Source organism: Onychostruthus taczanowskii, unplaced genomic scaffold (assembly GCF_017590055.1).
Source record: "Onychostruthus taczanowskii isolate IOZ18803 unplaced genomic scaffold, ASM1759005v1 scaffold5, whole genome shotgun sequence".
NCBI classification, from domain to species: domain Eukaryota; kingdom Metazoa; phylum Chordata; class Aves; order Passeriformes; family Passeridae; genus Onychostruthus; species Onychostruthus taczanowskii.
In genome coordinates, this window is record NW_024502568.1 from 12,139,151 (window position 1) to 12,155,986 (window position 16,836).

General features: G+C 35.6%; 1 protein-coding gene across 3 annotated transcripts in view; it reads left to right on the forward strand.

Annotated features, from left to right (window-relative positions):
- Window positions 1–16,836, forward strand: part of ATRNL1 (attractin like 1) — a 431,595-nt gene that overhangs the window by 75,228 nt on the left and 339,531 nt on the right. For all 3 annotated transcript variants that reach the window (XM_041415479.1, XM_041415481.1, XM_041415480.1), the window contains exons 10-13: window positions 426–580; window positions 8,171–8,255; window positions 9,858–10,066; window positions 12,275–12,393. In XM_041415479.1, the coding sequence (XP_041271413.1) occupies window positions 426–580; window positions 8,171–8,255; window positions 9,858–10,066; window positions 12,275–12,393 (568 nt within the window). The remainder of the gene's footprint in view (window positions 1–425; window positions 581–8,170; window positions 8,256–9,857; window positions 10,067–12,274; window positions 12,394–16,836) is intronic.

The window sequence follows — 16,836 nt, forward strand, 5'->3', positions numbered from 1 at the left end:
TGCAATTTTAAGGATGGTGTAAAGATTACTGTAGCCTTCTGAAGAATTTTTTTTTTGCCTTTCTTGATTTCTTGAGCAAGATGGCTAAGGATATATAAGAACAGGAATTAATGCTATGAATGAGTTTTCATTCAGTTTTGAGTAAAATTTACCATATCAGTAATAATTTCTGAAGAATGCAAACGTGTTAAAATTAATTTCAGCTATATTATTTGGCAAACGGTTTTATTTTAACTAAAAGTGTGATATTTTAAACAAATATATATTTTTGTACTATGAGAAAACAATCTGATTAAATGACATTGTATTTACTGAGCTATAGTTTACTATTTTTCTTGTTTTGTGTTGCTTCCGTGTACAAATTTTCTTGATGCCCATATCCAGTTTCTCATGTGTTACTATGTATTTGCTCTTATGTTTTGTAGGACTATTTTGAAAGAGAGTGGCTTTGCAAGATACCTTCATTCAGCTGTCTTAATCAATGGAGCTATGCTCATTTTTGGTGGAAACACTCATAATGATACTTCCCTGAGCAATGGTGCAAAGTGTTTTTCTGCTGACTTTCTTTCATATGATATAGGTATGTATTGTACTGGTTTTTTTTCATTTTGGTTTTACATACCACAATTTTGCTTTCTCAAGTCCAGCTAATGTGTTTCTTTATAGTTTTGATCCCAAACACCTTCAAGTTATTTATAGATTTTACAGATTTTTTTTTTTCCATTTTGTCTAAAGCTTTTGGTTTGTGGGGCAAGGCGTAGCAGCATCCATGACATTCTCAAGGCCCTGGATATTTTTGTAGTATTTTGGCAACACACTTTTAAAGAAGACAAATTGAAAAAAAGGCTCTACATGGCAAGTGGTATTAGGGCTGAGTGAAACATGAGGAGCCTTTAGGAGCTGATAAAAGGATGTGGTATATATAATTTTACAAGAGTGTGGCTGAGAGCAAAACAAATTGTTGTTTGTAAATATATGATAAGAATGCAGTTGGGAGGAAAACTGTGTGATAAGACAAGACTAGGTGGGTGTCAGCTTTCATTCTGGTGATTGGTTCCAACCCTTTGAGCTGTGCACTTATAGAAAAGCCTCCCTATAGGATTGTGGAGGCTATAAATAGAAGAGAATTTAATGAATCCATACTCTTTTTCCTATCTTGTGCCACTGCTGTTCTTACCATAAATAGCTTTTCCCTTTCCTGATGTTCATGTCCATATTTTCTGCATAGGCTTTAAATATAAACATATAATTTGTATTTGGACTTTAAATATAATCATAGAGCACACATTGGGGCCAAAAAGCACAATCTCTTGTCCTGGGAGCCAAAAAAAGGGAAATGTATCAGAGCATCCTGGGAAATGAACTCATGCATGCTCCTGGTGAGAATAGCCTGTGGATATTGCCTGGATCTACTTTTGGCAAGCATTTATCAGCTGCCTACAGTGGTGGATGAGGCTGAGACATGATCCTTCTTTCAGGACTAGTTAATGGCTCTTTGTGGCATTCACTGTAGATATCAATGCAATGTCTTTGCTTTAATAGAAAAATAATGACTAATTTCAGTACATGGAATATATATAGGTTATTTCCTGCTAGTTTTAATATGTGTGCAAATAATACCTTAGCTGAAAATAAAATAAACAAAAACAGCTGGGTTTTTTTTTACTGTAACCCTCTATTGCATATTCCACTGCTTCTTATAGGCATCTGATGGTGTGAGCTATTGATTTTGTTCTCACTTCAGTTTACATGTGGATTTAATTTTTAATGAAACAGGGCTCCTTTCTCATTTTGGAGCATAGTATTATTTATTGGTCTACATTTATTTGTAAATGTGCTCTTACAGATCAATAGTGTGAGTCATAAGAGCTGAATTAATGTAACTTTATGATTTTCACATACTGATAGTTTTATATCATCTTTCATGACAATGCTTTATAGTATTTTTTTCTTAAGTAGAACAATATTTTGGTTTGTCTAGCTGGTTATATTTAATTTGGTATTTGTATTCTCTTGCAAGTCACATTCTCCATGTATTATGATACTGATGAAGTATAAAAGAAGTGGATGTAGTAATCACTGTTTGGATGTAGTAATTAATCTTAAAAATGGACTATATGAAGATTGATTTGATTCAGACTTATTCTTCTGTAATATTAATTTTACCAACTTAGAAACAAATATTACAGCACACATTTGATAAAGTCATATTTTTCAGAAAACTTGAAATATTTTATGAATAATTAAATAATTATGCAATAGGTATATTTCAGAATCTTATTTACTTTGTATCATGAGTTTTTGAACAATGCTTGGAAGAAAAAAATATACGATGCTATCAGCATCACATTTCCTAGATATCTTGCAAGTGATGGAGTGTTAGCCTTGTCTTGTAAAAAATGGGTGCTGTCTGGAAACCAGCTGAATCCTGGAGATAGAGCCTATGCTATTTATGTTCAAGTTGGGCTAGAGAGTACTTTTGATTATCTCTCTTATTCTATGTGACATAGTCCTCTGGATAGATTGCTTTGGCTTTTTATTACCCATGAAAACTCTGCTTTTCATATTAATGTGGAATAACTGTTTGTGTGGCTTCATCTCAGCCAGGCTCAGCCTTCTGAAAGGTTGGTTTCTAATGCAGTGTGGTAATCCACACTCCTCCTCTAGTCCAGGCACAGAGAGAAGTATCTCCAGAGAGCAATTCATTTTACCAAGCTTAGGACAGAGTTACCTTTTCCCCCTCTGCTTTTCTGAGTCAGTCATTGCTCTCTAAGTTCTGAGCTTATTCTGTAACAAGTTTTAGACATTTAAATGTGTCATGAGTCAAGAGCTCAGTTCAGTAATTTGAAGTACTTACTGTGTATTTGTTAAAGGTGAAGACACAGAGATGGGGAGATGTTATAAAAACTGCTATGGTGCCGTAATTTTCATAGTTTAATGTTGCTTGATATATTCCCTTATATAGCAGTAAATACACAATGAGAAGACTGCTGCATTAAGAAAAAGAGCTGTAGAAATCTGGCCTTGGTATACTTCTGTTCTGCTTTGATTTTTTACCAGCAGGCTGCCCCTGGGTTGCTCTGGAAGCCCCTTAGAGATCCACAGAGGGTCATTCTTGTAAAGGTCAGGTATTTTCCAACTGTGCTGTTATTGCTTCATTAATCTGAAAGAGGAAGCTTGGCAATGGGGACAATCTTGAATGCTGGGGTTGACCTGCAGTTTTCTGAATGATTTTGTTTATGGCTTTCTTTACAAGGGCCCCAATATGCTTAAAACTTACATTTCTCTTCCAATCACATCTTAGAGAAGTAATTTAGATTATATTTTATGAGTATTCACATGCAAACTTTGCAGATAAAAATAGATTGTTAGACACACAGAATCAGAGTTTAAAACAGATTCTAAGTACTGATAGAAGTATTAAAATACAATTAAATAAAAGCTTTTTAAAAAGACTAAGGATATTTATTTTAGTTTCTGGCCAAAATGGTGCAGTTAGTAAATATACCTCTGCATGCCTAAGTTCCTTAAGTTTGAGTTTATGAAGTATTCAGTCTCAGTCCTTTTGTTCCAAATTCGACAGTTGCTAAGGTGTCTGGGTACCCTTGATATAGACAGAGAATTATGGTCAGGGAATCTCTGTAAAAGCCAAAATGTGAAATCCTGGGAACATGGCAACTGTTTCTGTGCTTTCTCTTAGTGGTGGTTGGAGTTCTGTGTTGTTTGGATCTGTGGGAGAAGTGCAGTAACCCATATGTTTACACTAATAATATACTCCATAATATTTCTTTGTTACTATCTGGATTTAAATTTATTGTTATGGATTAAATAGTATACAAATTCAATCGCTTATGAAAGACAATATTGCATGTGAAGTATTAAGTTTCTTCCAGAGTATTCAAACAAAACTTAGAAACATTCTCCTATTTTGAAAAAAAATTCCAAGTTATTTCATGAGATTGACTTTAGTTCCACTTGTAATCAAACATATTGCTTGTATTTTGTAATAAAAATGAATTGTTTATTCATAAATTGTTTGCTTGTAAATTGTTTCACCTCTAGTCTTTGCCATTAACAAAATGAAGTAGTTTAGATATCTGAGATTTTTTTTTCCCCAATATGAACACGTGTATTTTTGCAGTTCTCCCTGTTTCTGGAGTAACAAATGGGTATCAGTGTGCCATCACAAAGAAAATGTAAATCAGTGCCTGTGAAAGATTAAGTTTTATGTGTTCCTAAGCACTTAAGTTATAAATGCAGTTTTGGTGCAGTCTGTAAGAGCAATTACCTCCATATTGCTGTGCTATTAGAAGAGCAAAGCCATAATAATATAATGCACTAATTGCTCCCTTTAATAGCAGAGAGTGAGGCTGTTGATTTCTTTTTACTGCTTGGGGAGTCACTGTTATGTCTGTAGACTCTCTTGTAGATGTTAGTTCTAGAGTTTAAATTCGATTCATGCTGTTTCGAACATACTTGCTATTGTGTTTTCCTGAGAGTAAGGAGATTTTTATTATCTGATTAAAAAAAAAATATTTATGAAGTGTGGAAAGACTCAGAAAATAAGTTTTCTGCCAGTACATAACTTTCATGATGTTTTAGCTGTTTATGTTCAGTGTTTAGTCATCCAGAGTCATAAATGAGAACCAGACAGAGATATAATGGTGTCCATATGTTGTGAACCAGCATTAGTATTTTTACAAAAGAAAAATGAACTTAGTAATTATTAGAAACATGTAAAGAGAAAATAGAAGCATAAGCTGGCATTGGATGCACTGCATGGTTGCAGAGTGTGATTGAGCAGAATAAATACACTGGCATTTCAAACCTATTTAAGTAGTTTGAAATTTAGAAATGGTTTGATAAATGTAAGCATAAAGTAGTGGTTTCATATACCTTTCATATACCTTCTCTTAAAACAAAGCTCCAAATGCAGTAAGAGGTTGTCACTAAATCAGTCTGCCAGTGCCAAAATAAAAATGTGATCCTGGAGGTGAAGTTTGGAACATTGGTTGCCTAATTAGTTAAATTTTTGAAATCAAATTCTATGTTCACACATTTTATTGATACTACAAGGTTGATTAGAAATAATTCCGTTGTTTTCTGTTTGTTGTGGTTTTTTTTTTTTTTTTTTTTTTTTTAAATATATAATAAAATCATACTGGGAAACTTTCCCGTAGTGTATGAATACTGTAATGCTGTTGCAGCATTGACAACTTTCCTGTGAAAATCCAGGTCATCCTTTCTGATATCAGTAACGCAGTGTTGCCGGTAGGTTGTAGATGAGATGTGCTGAGGCCTGACCTGTTGGAGTGAGGGCTCTGGAGAGCAATACCCTCTGCAAAGTTCAAGTGGGGATTTTCTCAGCTGGATTGCTTCAAATCCAGTGCATTTCTGTGGTGTTTCATCACAGAAATGTGTGTGACTGGCCATTCACTGTCAGAGTAACTTCTGTATCATCTGGTAACCATTTAATCTACACCAGCGAGGAGGGTGAAGCTTTTTCTTCTAATGTTATAATGTGGTACAGCTTATTCTTAAAGCAGAAGCCTTCATAATAGAAAGGAAAAAAATCTTTTATTTCTCCTTGCACTTTTCAGTGGCTAAAAATTCTGCTAATAAGTTTGGAATGAATAGTACTGTTTCTTCATCTGCTTAGTAAGTGGTTCTATTAAAAGCAGAGTGTGCTTCCATGTGCTATGTGCTGTACCTGGTTACAGATAGAAGAGATACAACTCATCTTCCACTTTCTATCAGTAAAAGACCTTGAGGCCATAACATTTTATGGAGGAAAACATTTTATTCTTTGCTGCACAGTTTACCATCATTATTAGACTTAATGTATACAACACTCAGAATACTGTAATATTGATAAATCATGTTGTAAATCATATTACATTTGCCAGTTGTCTTTTTTTCTTGGAATGGTACAGTGAAGTCTGGAAATTTGAGTGCTTGGAGTTGTTCAAAAGGAGTTTGAAGATGATGGGCAGGGATGAATTCTATTTGATTCTTTACTAAAAAACACCAGTTGACTAGCTAAGTGTATTTTGTATTAATCAACTGTACAGAGAAACTCATATCAGGAATTGAGAGCTGAGCAAAAGTATTTTTCTTGTACAGTGCTCTGTTCAGTGTTCAGTAGTCATTGAGAAGTCTAGGAGGAGATAAGAGGGGAGGCTATTTGTAATAAGCTTCCCCCCCTCTTTTTTTTCTTGTACTGTATTGAAAAGACCTGCCAGTTTGAAAAATACCATCAGTAAGAAAGGAATTATTATATCTCCAGCCCTCAGGGGTTCCTCTACTGAAAATCAGCCTTTAATATGGTTTTATGGTCTTCCCTTGGTGTTAAATCCCACTTTTTTCTAAAATAAATTTCTAGGTACAGGAAAGACTATATATTTATGTTCATAATGTATATGTTTGTAAAGATAAGAAAATTACTGTCAGCACTCCCAAGATCAGATGAAAATTTAATGTGAGTTTTAAAATCAGATGGAAATTTAGTGTGGGTTTCCTAAATTGTTTCCTTTACCATCAATGGAGCAGAAGCTCGTGAGTGCTGTGTCTGTTAATGTGAAGTGACTTAAGAAGAGCAAGAACTTGATTTTAAAGTGTAACAGTAAGATTTTGCAGGTCAATTGTTAAAATGCTTGTTTTTTGCTTGAAACTGTTTCAGGAATATCTCTCTGGCATTGTGCATATTTTCACTACTGTTTAAGTAGAGAAAATAAAAAAAGAACAACCGTGAAAAATGAAGTGTATTAATAATTCCATAGTGTTATGATAATATAATGTTAACAATGGTAGTGATAGAAGGTAGGAGTTGAGAAAGAAGCAAGAATTTTGGGATGTATTGCTCCCATAAGGCTGTGCATGAAACTTGCTATACTTCCTTCACACTGCTAATTCCTTGGAGTCCACCACCTGATGTCAAAATTATTGCTGTTTGAGCCATCTGCATTGCTCCGGTACTAATATGCTTTGAGTTTCAGTTTCCAATTTATAAAGAGGTGCAATTATTTATTTATCACAGCCATGATCTCACACTGGCTTTCTTGACGGGCTCAGGCTGTGATTTGGTGGAAGCCTGAGTTGACTTAGGGGTGTTGCTGCCGTAGCTGAGCCACGCCATCCCCTCCTGGGCGCTGAGTCCATCCTCATGTGGCCATGCACCAGGGTGTTCCAGCGTGCTTTGCTAACAGGATGCTGACTGCACAAGGTGCTGCTGTCAATAATTTTCTGCTGTGAATAATTTTCTGCATTAGAAGTGCCAGAACAGCAGCCCTGGCGGAGTTGAGGTCTTCTGACAGTGGGAACGAGACCAGCTTGAATTCCTCCTGGTTTTATCCATTTCTGTTTTTTTAAGCTGAGGAGCAAGGTGTTATGATCTGACTACTGAGAGATGCCTCTACCCAAATTAAGGTGCTAAAACCCTGTACTTTCCTTGAAGTTTCGATCTGTAGGTGCTCCCTATTTCTATTACTGTGGGATTTGAATATATGAAGTTAGTAAAGTTTAAATAGGAAATAATGAAGAAAGGAGTAATTGTTCTAAAGAACTAAAACTCTTGTCAGGAAAGAAAAATTAAACCACACTGAAACCACATTTGTGTACAGCAGTTCCAAACGAAATGTGCTTGGATAATTAATTTGACATGGAGATCCTGATTCAGCATTCCTCTCAAGTATGTGGAAAGTAATTAGTAGCATACTTAAATCAAGATACCAAAAGTAAGACAGTAATGAGATGGGTTGCACATCTGGAGGAGTGATAGTTTAAACACTTAAGAAAATAACTAAGTTCACTGCCATAGATATTCCATGAAATACTTATAAAATGAAACCCTTTAGCTAATTGAGAGTGTGTAAACATGAGGACAATATTACTGATCCCTTGATAACAACAATGCTTGTTCCTATGGGTGTTGAAACTGGCTGTGAAGGCAGACAACTACATGTGTAATAGTGACTCTTCTGTGAATGTCCTGTAGTCTTGATAAATGTTAGGATAGATCAGTGTTGCTGACAGGTCCTTGAAGCATCTACTCACAAATGCATCTAAAAGGAGTTCAGTTGATTTATCCTTGAGTGGTTAAAATATACTTCACCTGTATTTTGCTGAAAACTTTTCAAATTATTTGATATATGCTTGGTGTTTTGTTTTTCAGCTTGTGATGAATGGAAGATTTTACCAAAACCTAATCTGCATCGAGATGTCAACAGATTTGGTCACACTGCTGTTGTCAGTAATGGGTAAATGAAGTCTCTTAAATTTTCCTTGCCATTTTTTTTGAAGGAAAAGACTTTAGAAAAAAAATCACACTTAAGTATGGTTCAATAAAAGAAATGATGTGACTTATTAAAAGGGAAAGTAGTGCTCATCAGGTAATCAGTACAGCTAATCCCCAGTCTGCTGGGGATCTGTTCAGAGACATTTTAGGTGAACATTCCAGGGTACTGAGCTGTTTTCTCAGCATTGAGGGCTACACTGAATTTCATATTTGGTACCAACTATAAGCCCTCACTTAGGTGTGATGGGGGAAATCTTTTTATCTTTGCAGTATGCTATAATTCTTCATTCCTCTACAGTCATCAAATAACCATGTAACTAAAATTTGCTGGGAAAAAGGGAAGATTTTAGTGATACTGATACAGTTATCATCTCTACCACCTGAAGGAGGAGAAGCCTGGCAGCAGCTACATGATATTAAGTTGGAAAAGTTGTAGAAAACAATAGTCAGGTTTACAGAAATGTGTATTGTTATCTTGTCTCAGCTTTTGTTTTGGTGGTTGCCAACTGGCCTAGTATCTGAAGTTGCAGTACTATAGATCATTGTACCTCCTCTACATTATTTACCACACTAATAAAGTCAGTACTGGAGTATTTGTGGGCAACTTATGGATCCTCTATAAAAGGATCCTGTATAGGTCAGAAATGAGGTAATGAGTAATGCTACAAATAGGAGTGTGACTGCTTTTAACAAAAATAGCACTAAATTGTAAGTATGTACACAGAGCACTTGACATTAATCAATGAACAGATTTATTTATTAAGACAAAATTACTTGAAATTAATGAATTCAGAGACTGATAGTTTTTCATTATGATTTGTGTGTTTTATGCCATCTAAGCCATGCCTGATGCTTTGAGAACTGTCACTTTCTATTAATTACATTAAAAATGCCTTTTTTTTTTTTTTTTTTTTTTTTTTTTTTTTTTTTTTTTTAAGAATTAGTGGTATTTTTGGTAGGGTTTTTGGTACCAAAACAGTGCAACAGTGCAACAAGACACTCGCCATATTTTTGCTACTGGTAGCTCTGTGATTAATTCTGTTTTAGGAGTATGTAATACAACAGATATAGAGGTTTTCTATGACTGTCTTTTACCTGAGACAGTCGGTTTTAATGAGAAGGGTGAAGACTCAGGTTTAGTCTTTTGGTTCCTGTGTCAGCACCAAAAATGTTACCAAAAAGAAATAACCATCTTGCCAATTTTTGCTGCCTGTCTTGCAAAGAATATTCTTGTTTTCAGCAGACCAGTATTCCATGTTCTCTTCTCAATATCTAACTGCAAAAATGAGTGCATTCTTCCAAAGCTTTTCATTCTTTTTTTCAGATATTTGGATATGCCACTCCATAATACATACAGCACCGGGAGCTCTCAGCAAATTTTTTTGTTACTCTCAACTTCCATAGAGAAATAAATTGAAAAAGTAATCAATAAAGGAACCACTGCTAGAGTCTTTATTAGAGAAAGAATAAGATTTTTTTTTAATGATAATATGTGGGATTTTAATGGTGCATCAAGAAAATGTGTCTACAATAACAGTTAAATTTCCTTGCTTTTTCCCAATAGGTCCATGTATATATTTGGGGGTTTTTCAAGTGTTCTATTGAATGACATCCTCGTGTACAAGCCTCCCAACTGTGAAGCGTTCAGAGATGAAGAGCTGTGCAAAAATGCTCGTCCAGGAATAAGGTGTCTATGGAACAAGAAGCATTGTGAATCTTGGGAATCTGGACATGCTAATAATATCCTTAGAGCAAAATGTCCCAAGAAAACAGGTAAGTGAATTCTAGTCAGGTTTTTAATGCAATGTAGGAGATGGGGATGGGCAACCCTCAAAGAAGTAACCACGTGGAAGTGGTGACTGGAATGTTAAGAGTGTTCCCCTGTGAGAATAACCAGTGCAAGAGATACAGAGACTATTTAAAAAAAAAATAATTCAGTTGTGGAATCCTTTTGTATTTTACATGCAGAGAAGTAGAGGCAAAAGAGAACAAGTTTAAGGTGCTAAGGCAGAGCAGAGCAGTGAGACTACAAATGGGCTCTGCAAGTGATACCTGGTGTTATGGACATATGGCACTCCCATACGTGTGTGTGCCAGTAAGAGAGGAAAGTATCACTGCTTTGAGCAGATTATCTATGAACAGAAGCACTTGTACAGAAGAATATAGTGCAGGCACAGGTGGAAAAAAAACTGAGGCAAACAAGCCCTTTGCAGTGTGTCAGATGAGTTCAAGTTTGTCATATGAATTTCTCTGTGGCATTGTGATGGCTGTATTGTTTGAAACAGCAATTTACTGTTATGAATAACTGTTCCAACCTATTCCTAAGCATTTTGGCTTGTCACAAATAAATTGCTTGTGAAAGTGTTGTTCTTATATGTCACATGAACAGAATATTTATCCCTACGACACGCACCTACTATTTTTTCTGTGCATCGTTCCTTTCAGCACAGTGTAAAATTGCTTCCCAGACTTTGGCTGTGTGCTGTGTGTACAAACTGCCATACAATTAAACTGCCAGTCTGTGTTTAATATTTGTTGAAAAGTTACTAGTACTACTATTAATCAACACTTCAAGACATTTTATTTTTCTGATACCTTTTACTTGTTTCTAAACTGGCTATAACATCTCAAACTCAGAAAAAAAAAAGGTATGTGATATAACAAAAACATTATCCAGGTACAGTTTTCTGGAAAATGGCTTTTGTACAGTTTGAGAACTTTTAAAGGTCTACAGTCTAGAAAGTTTCATCTATATAGAAAAAGAAAAAAAACCCCTTGTGGCATTACATTCAAAAGTAATACAGATAAAAATGGATTTCATAAAAAGTTGATCATAGCAACAGGTGTTTATAAAAGCCAAACAAAACAAAGCACAGATGGGATGAAGGAATACAAAAAATTTAGAGCAGTTTCTCAAGTACAGGTGCTGCAGTGGAAATAAAGTACAACTCAACTTGGAAGAGATGAGGTCTGTATAATTCCAGTTCTGAAGAAGTTGTGTGAGTAGCAGTGTTTCACTGCTGTCAAATTCTTCCAGTTTCAAGTGGTAATTTTTTGCCAAAAGCCAATTTTTCATATATTCTTTTACATTACTTGGCTCAGTTGTTACCTGGTTGAGAGTATCATCTGAGAAACTGCTGATGGTCAATATTAAAGGATAAGCAGAAATTTTAGTGATTTTCAAAAGATCAATTCTTGGATGACAAGACTTCCCTGGCAAGAGAATCTTTTAAGCTTGCATGAACCTGAAAGTAAAGGAGCTAAACCAAATAGGAATTAAACACACAAATCAGCACAGGAGATGATACAAATTCTTCTGTTTTGGATCATGGTGATTTTTAAAACCTTGCCTCCTTTAAACAGAAGTAATAATTTGTGTCCTAAATAATTTTACATAACCTAAATTTTAGTCCAAGTCCCGTTATTGAGAATATAACATTAAGTCTTTTTCAAGTAGTTTTTGTAGCTAAAGGACAGACCTTTAACTTACCAGTCATTATTAGGTTTATAAATTAATTTACAAGGATTTAAAATGTCCATATGGTGCTCATATCTGTCTTAGTTTGTTTTATCTACTACTTTGATCTCATCTTCTTGCATAGCCATCTAATATTTTTATAAAATCCTGCATTTGAAGAAAAGTTTTCTTCCATGTTAGAAGAGTGAAGGAAAAATACTTGAAAAAAGTTTTTCATACTCTTAATTTTTGCATTGTGCTAAGAGAGCTTTCATGCTCTAAATCAGTGAATATTCCATTAGTTGATATAAGACTTACAAACCTTCAAATAAAGTCGTTACTGAAGGAATTTTTAAAGGAGTAAATCCTATTAACTGAATAGAATGAATTTCCTACAGTAACTTAAACCCTTATGAATGGCTAGAGTTCAAATGAAGGCTGTAACAGAAAAAGCTCTGAGGAAGTGTCAGGAACGTGGCGTTATTCTGCTTCTGTGGGACGTTTGTGTTTGGTTTGTGTGGCAGCCGCTGCAGACGACAGATGTTACCGGTACGCGGATTGCGCCAGCTGCACCGCCAACACCAACGGCTGCCAGTGGTGCGACGACAAGAAGTGCATTTCAGCAAACAGCAACTGCAGCATGGTGAGTCCTCGCAAATCTGAGCATGCTAGCAGTACTTCTCCTTTTCTAGGTCTAGTAGACTAGTAGTTGTTTGTTTTTAGCCAGCACAAACTTGTTTTCCAGGCTTTTGAGCTAAAAATGTTGCAGAAGGCAGCAAAAAAATCTATTTCAGGGTAAAATGAGTATTCTTCAGGGTTGTGTTGCCTCCTATATATATCTTTTGACAAATACTTTTATCCCCTAATTAATGACATTCGAAAAGTCAGAGTCATTATTAACTTGGATTTTGTGCATATGTGGTATGCATATGTGGTAGACAGGCAGAAAACATGGAATCCCATCAAGGGTGCTGTTTGGTTTTTTCCCATCAAACAGGACCAGGCTAGTCTTATTAGTCATGGTCTTCTGATCATTGATCATCATAGAAATGGTTTTCTTTGTCATGGAGTCACTTGTCTTCTCATTAAAGGAATATGAGCTTCTGTAACCATGAGGTCCACTGGCGTGTGATAATTTGGTTCTGATCTTTTTAACTACAAGCCATGAGATCACATAGATTCATGCAAGTTTATAATTTTCTCTTTTTAATATTATCTAGTGCCATGTTGTTATTCACCAGCTGCTGCATCTCTTGCTTGTTCATTTGAGTTTTGTCAGGCTTATAATAGTGTTTTAGCATTATAAATTTTGCCTTACACTTTTCAGCTATCCATAGACACCTGGCTGTACTTGAGTTCAAAATCCTTTCTTGATACACTTTCATTAGTAAAAGTATCTTGCTCTCTGGCTTGAACTTGATGCAAATCAATCTTGTTCTCCAGACAAATTAAGGTGTGAGCTGGATTGATTGTGACTCACATCTTGCCTGTTCAGAGTGAGCACAGACAGCTCTAATCACTGGCATTTGTAGGTAGTCACTACTAATAAAAGCAATGCAGACACAGATTCATCAGTAGTCAGGTTATAAGTCTGTCAGAGGGATTTCACATTCCAGGTGCTAATGGTTAGTTTCCTTTGTGATCTTCAAGGGTCCTTCTTTTCCTGACACATTGTTCTCCATTAGGTGCTAATTTTCTAACCATGGTTTTCAGCTCTTGAACAAGGAATAGTTGCTAAGGAGCTGACCATCTTCATTCCTAATAAATGATCTCTAATAAATGTGGATCATTAGGTGTTTTAGCACAAACTTCTTGGTTCAGTGTCCTTCTTTGACAACCTTTTATGAGTAAGATTGTCATCTTAATAAGCAAATGAGCACCAGTCTGCTCTGTATCATTTCCTGTCTTTTATTTAGGGTTTGAAGTGAATAGCAAAGGTTATAAGTGTAGTTAATGAAGAATGGGGTAGCAAAAATTCATCAAAATGATTTTTGGAAAGAGGTGCTGTCATAAATGGGAGGTGGCTGTTGTAAAATTAGTCTATTGGCTGTGAGATGATGGAGGCAGAATTTTGCAGCTTTAATAAAACCCACCAAAATAGCATCAACAGAATGGCACCATGTGGAAAACCAGAATGGATCAGGCTGATTATCCATTTTCGTAGACTGCTACTTCTGGACAAGGCCCACAAATGAAAATGTTGTGACAGAACTGTGATGGTAATATGGGATAACATGCTGTAGGCTTATGAACATCACAAGGAGCCTTTGCAGCTGTACAAAGGCCTTGATTTATGACTTAGATCATAGAGCTCCAGATGAGAACGACAATAATGTTTTATAATCTGCTGCTGTTGCTTTGTGGAGACTGGCCAGTTTACTAAAAATGTGCTGTCAACAAGTTTGGCATTGGCCTCATGGTCACAGATATCTGCAAAGCAGATACTGCAAAGTGTGGCTGCTCTGCTGATTGGAAGGCCTGTAAAATATGGGCATTTCCCTGGAATAACTCTAGCTGGACAGATGGACTTCATGAGTAGTACTAATGCATTGATGATGCACATTCACCTGCCTGTGCTCACCCTCTGATGTAAGGCAGCACATTAACAGGACACTGTATTCCCCTGCTGTGCAGATTCATGCATCATCAAGGTATAGATCATACAGATCATGTATATCACACTCATGTCTGATGGCATTGCAAGCACAGGCTTGCAATGCCTGGTTGATCTGGATCTGCTTAATGTGTTTATGAAATTGTATTCACTCTCTACGTCTGCACATAAAATGCTTTATCTTGCATCCTATGAAAATGATACTCCCTTGCTGCTGATCACGTTGTGCAGAAAATTGACTATATTTTATAAAGGAAACAAGTCTGTACCAAAAAAAAAGAGAAAAAAAGAAAAGGCTTTGTGGGAGATTAATTTAATTTTAGATTGCTGCTCCTTTACAAGATGTCATTTTTCATGAAGTAGTACCATGGAAGAGTAAGCTCCTCCATGAAGGCAAAATCTTCTTGTACTTTACCAAATAAAACGGTGAATTGCTGGAGAGGGCTGACAGATTGCAATAAAATTCAGTTTTCTTTACTGAGAAATACCAGAGAGGGATTGAATTTCAGAGTAAAACAATTTACTTTATCAATTTTTTTTAATTTCTGAAGAGAAGAAAAATAATTGATTAAGTAGCCTTAAAGAGAGCCTTAGTATGTTGAGGCATAGCTGAATTATTTTATTTCTGCCCCCACCCAGTATTACATTTTGGAAAATGTCATTGCCTTCAGAAGCTCCAAGGGGGCACATTACTGCAAGAGGGGCATGTTTCCTCTCAGACTGGAATTCTTGTGTGTTGGTTCATGTGGGGACAAGTGCAATACAATAAAGCCCCAGTTGGTGATAGTTACCTAAACACAGCCCAGAATGGTGTGTGATTTAAGAGTTCTTTATCTGAGTGTGGCAAGTAAAACAAATGTTTGTCAGATCCATGAAGGGGATGATAAAGAGCATTTTGCCAAGGAAATGGGATATTAGAGGAAGCTTCAAAGAGGCCTATAGTCCTACATTGTTAAATATTTTTACACAGTGCTTTAAAGACAAGAATTCCTGTTTTTTGGTAATCGCTTCCAGAAAGCTCCTTTCACAGTGGGAGCCCTTGGATGATACCCTCATACCAATAATAATAATAATCATGGCAACATGCCTACATTTCAGGAATGCAAAGAATAGTCAAGAGGAAATATATAAAGTAGTAGAAGGAAATAATGAATAGAATCAAATTTATCTTGGAGGAAACAGAAAATTTATGAGTAAGAAGTACCCAACAGCAAGTTTTGGGAGTAGCTTCAGGGAAATAATAGTGAATCTATAAATAAATAATTTGCATTTACACTAGGCAAACTAGACAAGGTTATACTGTTAACCTGAAAAAATCCAGGAGGAGGAGAGAGGTACATAATTTAATAGTGATTTCTGAAACTCTAAGATAAACTACTGTAGTATTTTCATTCTCCAGTAAATATTCAGAAAATCACTGCAGTTCATAAGTCTGTCTGTATACTACCATATCAGGATCAGGACTTTAAAAAATCTAAGTAAATCAGACATGAGGGAGGCTTTATACATAACATGATTTACTCATGCTTTGGTGTGTAAACATTATAAATATCCTACAGCAATATAGAAGTTCTGTAACAGATGGACTGTCATCTTTCTGAATTTCATTGGGTTTGGTAGTTTAAGTTATAACCTTAATATTGTGTTAATATGAATTACCTATTGGATTCACATCTACATTGAACTAATGAGATTTTCAGGCAAGCAGTGTTTAAATTGGATTTAAGGGAAATAAATGCTGGGAATAAGGGAATACAACAAAGAATATTATTATAGAACAGTCACTAGTACTTTGAATTTTATTTTAAACATTAAATAACCAGCTCACAACAAGCTTCATGATTAGAAAGTAATAGAACAAATATCTCAGCTTAGGTGGAAAATTGTAATCTGTATGTAATACCACTGAAGAGTATATAATTTAAAAAAGAAATCTGAATGCTTAAGGGTATGTCAAAATGAAATGTTAAAAGTGAGTATTAGTTGAGCTATTGTAAATGAGCAGATGGTGGTTACTTGTGCTTTAAAATTCATTTTAAAGCATCTCCTCAGGAAGTTTTGTGAGTATGTTTCATGACTGAGGGAATCTAAATGTGGGTTTGTACCAAAGATTTTTTTGTGCATTTTTCGCCTAGATAGTAACAAGTCTGTTACTTGCTGGCATTGCCTTTGTCTCTGTTTCGTGTTGTGGTGCAGATGCCTGCACCTAGACCTGCTTCTCTGGTTCTTCTTACTTCACAGTAGCCTTTCCTATAGAACAGAAAAAGTCAGGACCTCTTAAAATAAACTTACTGGTAGGCATCTCATCCATTAAAGGCAAAAAATAAAATAAAAAGCCTCAACCGCAGTGTTGTTCAGCTGCAATGAAGCTGGTTCACTTTCACAAATGCATTATTTCAGGACTTTAAAAAAACAGAAATAAAAGGAGACAGCTTTTCTCCCCCCTGCCCTATCAGTGCCATATTCCAGTAC